At 37.9% G+C, this 8,227-nt stretch overlaps 1 protein-coding gene across 1 annotated transcript; it reads left to right on the forward strand.

Annotated features, from left to right (window-relative positions):
• Positions 1-6,694: 6,694 nt before the first annotated feature.
• LOC133744663 (uncharacterized) lies at positions 6,695-7,512 on the forward strand. Its single transcript, XM_062172732.1, has 2 exons — positions 6,695-7,066; positions 7,111-7,512. Exons 1-2 carry the CDS (start codon positions 6,695-6,697, stop codon positions 7,510-7,512), a joined length of 774 nt encoding a protein of 257 aa, XP_062028716.1.
• Positions 7,513-8,227: the final 715 nt, after the last annotated feature.

Below are 8,227 nucleotides of genomic sequence, written 5' to 3' on the forward strand. Positions count from 1 at the left end.
AATTTTGCTCTGTTTCGGGTGGCTTCGGACGAGAGAGAGAGGTTTATTTTTTTTTCTTTCTTTTCTGTGTGCTGCCTACCCCTTCCACCAATTCTAATTCAATATACAAAATACGCAAAGCAAAGCAGCCGTCCCTTTGTTGCTCAAAACACGGAACATGCCGCACCATTTCTATTAAAAGAAATCTCCACTTAAAAAAAAGGGTTATTACAACATAGATAATAATATTTACAACACTCCCCCTTGGATGTCCACCAATGAATGATGGTATTGGACGCGCTTATTGTTGCCTCGTTAAAAACCTTGTCAGGTGACAAAAACTCAGTGGGACAAAAATAACCCTGGTCGAAGGACAAAAAGAGCACAACGCGCATATGTCCTAGGTAGCATGCTTCTGGATGCTCCCCCTGATGAGAATCTCCCCCTGATTGTGCAAGCCTCATTTATGTATGCGATAAGCTACATGTACCATGTATAGTAGTTTGATGTGTCTATCACTGAAGTGAGACCATGTGTGCTTTGCATATAGGGGCTCATCACAAAATTTCATACCTACAAAGGTTAAGCAATACCAACAAAGCTAGACGATTTTCAATAACCCTTACCTCATATGATAAGGTTAGAAACAATCTCATATGCTCAAATTCATACACAAAGTACTAGCTAAACAATAGAAAGAAATTGACACATTTAACTTTGTATAGTTTAAAACATTGAAAAATCACCATGGCATACCTAGCCATAAATATCAATATCTTTATGTATTGATATGTCTCATATAAGCTCTTCAAGAGCTTTAAGTAATTCATAACTCTGCGAAAGTTAGAATATGTTGCAACACTATAATCATAATTCGAATTCGATTTCGTAGTCTTATCATATTACTCATTGAGGCAATTTAGGTCACGTTAACTATAACAGAATAAGTACACATGAGCTAGCTTAAGACTCTTTGATTCCATGTGTGAGCTTCAGGCTCTTTCGACCTTTCATGGACTTGCATTTGAATTATTCATGTATTTCAATCCCTTGAGGATTTGATAAGCAATACGCTTATAGTGACACTTTACTTTTGAGATTTTGCTTTTAGCAATGTGTCTTTAAAATCTTCATAATATACGATGACAACGTGCCATAAATCTCTCGTCAATATAACAGCTATATGTAACACTGTATTTATAGAAAATTGTCATTCGTATAAGGGAAGGTATTCATAATCTCATGTCTCTATAAATAGACATTGTGTCATAGTGATTTATCTTCACTTTAATAAATACCCTTTTGTAACTTGTAGGGTTAAAGGTCCAAGTATTTCATCACGTTTCAAATATTCAATTTCATTGGAATTGCCTCTTTCCAATTTTGGCCAATAATATATTTTGTCGACATTCATAATGAAACGTGTCAATACAGCCATTAATGATTTTTGGTAGCTACCAAATGTAAATTATCATCGATGATCATTAATCATAGATCCCACACATTCTTATATGCATGCATTAGCTATAATAAGCTTATTGATATTGGGTACCCATGCCACTTCTGGGGCATACATTGTCGCTTCTAGGACAATCATATCTCATAGATGAGTCATGTAGTGAATGTGGATCTTTTTACTTATAATCTCGTGTATGAGCATTATAGGGCTTGTATAATCTTCCCTGTTTTGGGAGCTTAAAACTTTAGACCTGGTGGATATAATCCACACAAATTCACGCCGTTATTCAAATGACAGTAGTCTTTCCTCCCCCAAACGGCGGGAAGACTGTCTTATTTTGACCATGCTCAAAAGATGTGTTCAGAAATCTATCACTTTCTTTGGAGTGAAGATGCTCATTGGTTGGTGGCGAACCCAAACCAAGATTTAGGTCAAAACATACTTTGTTTATTAGCATCAACCATGTTGATTTATTATTGTATCTCCAAGATATCATTTCCTAATGGCGTACCTACACCCTTTGTATGTGTAGCCATATTAGGAGCTGTGATATTGTTTAATGACATTCTCTTCAGGAGAACCATGTCAATTGGATACACTTGCATCCCACAAATCAATGGAGTCTACATTGTTTGTATTAATATGGTTGGTCTCAAGGACTTTAACCCAAGCAGATGACTTTGCATTTAGCATATAAATTTGTCACTTTCTTTTATCAAATCACTAGCTTAGATATTTCTCAAAATAAAAATGAGACAGTGGATAAATATTTCACACTAATTCATGTCGTTCTTCAGGAACAATCATTCTCCCCCTCATGGCAGGAGGATAGTCTCATTAAAGTGACCACTCACAAATATGCGGTAAATAAACAATTTGCATGTGAGTAAGATTAGTAGTCATCAAAACTTGTAAGTGATTCTGCGCAACATGGTAGACAAAACATGACATAATCAATCATGCCAAATAGTGTATTTGGTTCAATGAACTTCTGGTTCATAACATTATATGCCTCAATTTACTGTAGAAATTTGACACAGTATATATGAGATAGTAAAAAGTCTTCTCCAACTATATAGAAGGTACTTAATACGTCAATATTTCAAATTTGGTACCATGATAGTAGCTCATTCGGAGCGATAAATCAAGATCTACAACTCTTGATATAAATGTTACCTTACCTTTAGTAAACATCAATTGTGAAATATTGATAATTGCAATGGACCAAATTCATTTTGAACTGCTGGCCAAAATGATGTACTCGAAATTTCGAGTTAAAGACTACAATCCATAAAAAGTAATTTTATCACATGGAGAACCTCAAGTTCTGTGTCACATATAAATGTGTAGTCATAAAGAGGAGGGACTTCAGGCCCTCATATAATTGGAGATCCAAGAAACTTGAGATTTCGATTTTTTTTCATTTATAACAACCTCTTAAAGAACATCAAGTTCCTCGATATATAATCGGATTAAGAAACATTTAGTTTCAATGGGAACTCAAGAGGTTACAATAAATCTGAGGAATAACTTAATAGTGCTTTCAACTTTGCTTATTGTAAGCAAAAGACATCAGGGATATGTGATAATCTCAATGTTCTTATTAATCAATGCTTTAATTTGACTAATGCCATTTTGAAAATGGTGTGATAACATCTATCATATAGTGTACCATAGGTGACACACGCCCAATTTAAAATTTCCTCACATGTGTGGATGGTAGGGCAATATTTACATTGACTCCTGATTTCTCTCTTGCCATGATCCACTTCTGGTGACATTTCATGGTATAGCCATGTCAATCGGCTTGCTTACTTTTAAATTGGTGTCAAAATAATCCCCTCAAAGCTTCAGGTTTGAGGTTGAACCAGATTAAAACTTTATGATAAATTGTCTATATATTCACTCGAGACTTATGGCTCGAGTCTGCACAATTAGAACTTCAGGTTCTAAGGTGGAATGCTTTAAGCAGGCATAAAGAAGAATGTATCAATCGACATATGAAAATTTACTCAAAACTTCTAGTTCGAGTTTCAGGTTCAAATTTTTTTTCTATGAACTGCAAGTTCTAAGATTTCGTAATTTGAACTTCGGGTTCAAATAAATTTGGTGCTCGAAACTTCAGGCTCGAGGTGACTAAAGTGAATCTTCAAGTTCACTTTTAACTAATTTATATTTTATACTCAAAGCTTCGGGTTTGAGTTTTACTGTTAGAACTTCAGGTTCTATTATGAAATTTTGAACTTCTGGTTCAAAAATATTACATTCAATAGTCATATGTTTGAGATATAGGGCTGCTGGCCCATGTGAATAACAAAAAAAATTTAAAAGATAAGTACTGTAATGAAAGTACATAACATAATAGGAATATTGCAGGGAAGAAAAATAAATAGATAAATTATGCAATAAAATTAACTATGGAAACTTCTGGTTCCATTAATGAATAAAATACACAGAACTTCTGGTCTGCCCAACTTCACAAATTATAATCTTTCTTCGCTCCTCTAATCACACAAGGACATAATTTTATCTTGTGGAAAACGTAGCCTCTAGCTTTAGCCAAGTGTTCAAAATTGAACTTCAAATTCACATTATCATACAGAGGAGGGAACCCCAATACCAAAAAATATGAGGAACTTCCGGCCTCTTATAATTATTGGGGATAAAAAAAATATGTGATTTCATATATTACGTCGAGGATCTTCTGGCCCTCGTTATTGCATAAGTTCTGAAGAGGTTCATGTCACAATTTTCCAATTTACATTTTATGACCCTTGAGGAACTTCAGGTCCCCATATGACCAGGGATCACAACATGTGGTTTAGATCATTGTATAACTCTGAGGAATTTCTGGCCCTCGTTAATTGTATAGGCTCTGAGAAACTTTATGCAATTATAAAATAAGATGGTCAGATAAAAAAAATAAAAAATAAAGCAACCGATCAATATAACGTATACCTGGATTGCAGGCCGAAGAAAAACCGTTCTCCATATTATCTTTGAATGCTCATTTATTTTTTATTTAATTTTTTATATCCCCAAAATTAGATTCCTATCCTCACATGACGGACGAAGCACTATGTTCTATCAACCAATTTGGTTAATAACTCCATCGTGTTCAACTGAACCTTGCAGATGTAAAAGATCATCAATAACATATATAGCATAAATTCAGATTGATATGCTGTAGTATTGAAAGATATATATGTGATAGAGAAAGAACATGCAAGTCTGTTTTGCACGATTATCAAGTTATATATTATGTAAAGATAAACATGATAATACTCATAGAAGAAGTATCAGACATGAAAACAAAAACAGAAGAAACGAATGTCATTGTGCTATAGATAAACATATATCTATAATAAATAAACATATGTATATCAATATATGAAGCAGGAATCGATGGCACATTGGCACCCTTATGATTATACTATTTGATTAAGGGAAAAGTGGGCTGTGATTCCTATATCTTAAAGTGGAATCTAGTCAAAGCAAACACATAGCATATATAAGGAACAGTGCTCGTGGCAGAGTAATTAACAGACATCAGCTAGATAATCATAGCCGTACTATCTTTGTAAACCCTGATATGCATAAACGACATAGATTATAAATAAACTCATAGATCATGATCGGGTTATAGTTAAGAGCAACAACGTTGCACTATAAACTCGTAGATCATCATAGAGTTTTTAACAAAATAGCAGAGCGTGCTGATAACGTGTTATAAAGTAGAAAGAAGATGAACAGAGAATAGTTGGGAGGAAGTAGAAGTGTTATCATTCAGTCTCATTAGCCTCCTTTATATAGAGGTAGAGTTTACATCAAAGTACATAACTAATGAGTATTTACATGGACATCCACATAGATAATAATATTTACAACATAGATGTATATGTCTTTAATTTTTTAATCAGAAATAGTGTCTGAACTATGGCCCACTAATAACTTTCATACCTCAAGTTTCAAAAATATCATATTAGTAGCTGAACTTTTAAGCCCGACCCAACATACATAACTGGAATCACTTTCGCCGTTAACGCCGTTAACTTTTAAAGGGTAGAGTCGTCATTTCACTGCTCCGCAAACCTCTCTCCTTTCTTTGCCGCAAAATTTTCGTTCTCTTCACTGCTCTGCCACCGGGCACTCCTGTCACGATCACCACCACCACGAGCACCGCCACGACCACCATCATCACCACTAGAAAGTTGGATTTGGTATGTGTCTGTTAATGGGGAAGCTGAGGGGAGAATGCAAAGATCATCTTCATTTGAGCTTGGGAACAATGGGGAGGAGCCTGACCTTTCCGGGGTTCAAGAGTCAAGGAATCACCACTTGATATGATGAAAGATAAGTTTACAGCTCCGGTTTGAAGTGTTGTCGCATCCAGTGATGTTTTGAATTCCAATTCTTAGATTGAATCCATTGTTCATTTTGTTTTGGATGCTTGGCTTGAGCAGATGTAGATTGATTAGCTAGTAGTCCAGTTAAAATGAATTCTTTTTCTCATTGAACCAAGTATTTAAAACAAAACACGCTAACGTGTTTACCTTCCAAATGTCCACTCACGCTAACGTTTTTATCTACTTTCCCCTGGGCCCTTCGGTTTCAAATGCCCAGTCTGCAGAGTAGCTGGTTCGGCATAGTAGGATTCGGGGTATAGCATCTGCTGCTGTTGTTTTCATATTGTAGGTTAATTGTTGAACCTACTTGTATTATGAATTCTTATTCTTCTCTAGATTGCTCTGATAACCTGTGGGACAAATGTTGTAAAGTTTGGGTGTTACCTTTATGTATTTGGGCTATGTTGTATGGTTCGTATTTCAATTGTAAATTGTGGAGTTGTTGTGATTTGGGGAGCAGGGCGGCTCCAGAAGACAAATGATGAGTTATTAGAAGTGTGAATGTGTTTTCACAGGTTTTGGGTAGTCCATTTTAGGGGTGACTCTGCCGAATTTTTGGTAGAGTTATTTCTAAGGTGGGCCCCACAGGGCCACCTCGGATTTCAGGGTGAAATTCGGGGCGGGTCCTGTCAACTTGGTATCAGAGCATTAGGTTGTTAGGTTCTGTAGACTCTTTTCTTTCCTACTACTTTATATGCTTAGTGGCGCCTAGTACCTCTCGAGTGATGGTCCGACCGCGGCGGATCCCCATCATATACTCTTCGGTGCTAGTGCGTTCATTTTGTATGTAAAGTAGATAGGTTAATGTTCTAATCCTTGAACCTTGTTATCTTTCTCTTCTTCAGGTGCTATGCCTCCTAGACGCCGAAACCGCAGGGAGACTCCTCCCGCTCCAGGAGATGGGAATGCTCCTGAAGGACTAGCGAACGCCTTGGGACATATTGTCCAGCAGTTGACTGCAGCGCTTCCTGGCTCTAGAACTGATTTTACCATGGAGCGAGCGAGGAGACATGGAGCGTATAGTTTCTCCCATGCTCCTGATGCTATGGACGCTCAGAATTGGCTGAACAAAATGGAGAGAGTTTTTACTCATATAAATTGTCTGGAGGACCGGAAAGTGGGCTTGGCAGTAGACTTTCTTGATGGTGTTGCTTATGATTGGTGGGACATGACTAGCAAGGAACCAGGAAATGTTGGCCCGATGACTTGGGAACAGTTTAAGGTACATTTTAATAGGCGGTATTATGGCACAGCTATTCATGACAGGATGAAGTAGAGTTCTTACATCTAGAGAAAGGGGACAAGACCGTGTCGGAGTTTGAGCAGCGGTTCACCCAGCTATCCCAGTTTGTGCCAGATTTGGTAGGCACTGATGAGAAGCGAATCTACAGGTTTATTGAAGGATTGGGGGGTGATTATCGTCTGCAGTTGACAGCTGTACCATTCTATACTTACCATGAGGTGGTTAATGCTGCTTTGAGACTCGAGACTATGTTTTTGTCTGGTGTTCGACCTCGAGATGCGGGTGGCCCTAGCCAGGGTCCATCCAAGAGAGCTGCTTCCACTTCTGGTTCAGGATCTTCTGGAGGTGGTAGACGTGTTAGCTCGGATTCGATCACCCTATCTGATTTTGGAGGACTTAATATGGGAGGTGGTCAGTCTGAGTAGCAGTTCAGTGACGGCACTAGTCAGTATGGTGGTACCTCAGAGAGATTTCATATTGGGAGAGATCGTCCCCAGCGTTAGACGAGGGATGTGACGTGCTATCAGTGTGGACAGTAGGGTCATTATAGAAGGGATTGCCCTACATTGACTCAGGGTGTTACTCCAGACGTCAGTCAAGGTTCTAGTTACGCATCAGGAGGTTCATCTAGCGGCACTCACACTAGTTCTGCCAGGGGCGGCACTCCCACTAGTTCTGCCAGGGGCGGTACTCAACGAGGTAGTGGCCGCCGTGGACGTCCAGCGACTCAAACGAGACTTCATGCTATGTTTCAGCAGGAGGATTACATTCCTCCAGATACTCCCGACGGTACGATATTCTTTCCCTTGTGTTATTTTCTTATATTGTTTCACCGGGGGACGCGTAACCAATAGAGTTGGATTAGTTAAGCGTTTAGTCGTTCGTGTGAATTTCGAGGACGAAATTTTTATAAGGAAGGGAGATTGTAACATCCCATATCTCAATTTACCTGTTTACTAGTCATTTGGACGGTAAACGACAACTACTTTCACTTTTTACTTTGTTTCGATACTTTTAGTGGCCCTAAAAGTTGACTTTTTGTTCGGGTCAAAATTTGAGAAAATTTCCTTCATGAAAGTTGTAGAGGACGTTAAACCGAGCGGGTGCATATGTGATACATAAAAATCGGAGCTCGTATGC

The sequence above is a fragment of the Rosa rugosa genome, chromosome 4 (assembly GCF_958449725.1).
Source record: "Rosa rugosa chromosome 4, drRosRugo1.1, whole genome shotgun sequence".
NCBI classification, from domain to species: Eukaryota; Viridiplantae; Streptophyta; class Magnoliopsida; order Rosales; family Rosaceae; genus Rosa; species Rosa rugosa.

Coding starts and splice junctions, on each gene's coding strand:
- LOC133744663 (XM_062172732.1), top strand. CDS start 6,695: ATGCCTCCTAGACGCCGAAACCGCAGGGAGACTCCTCCCGCTCCAGGA. Junction 7,067..7,110: donor TGACTTGGGAACAGTTTAAG/GTACATTTTAAT, acceptor TATTCATGACAG/GATGAAGTAGAGTTCTTACA.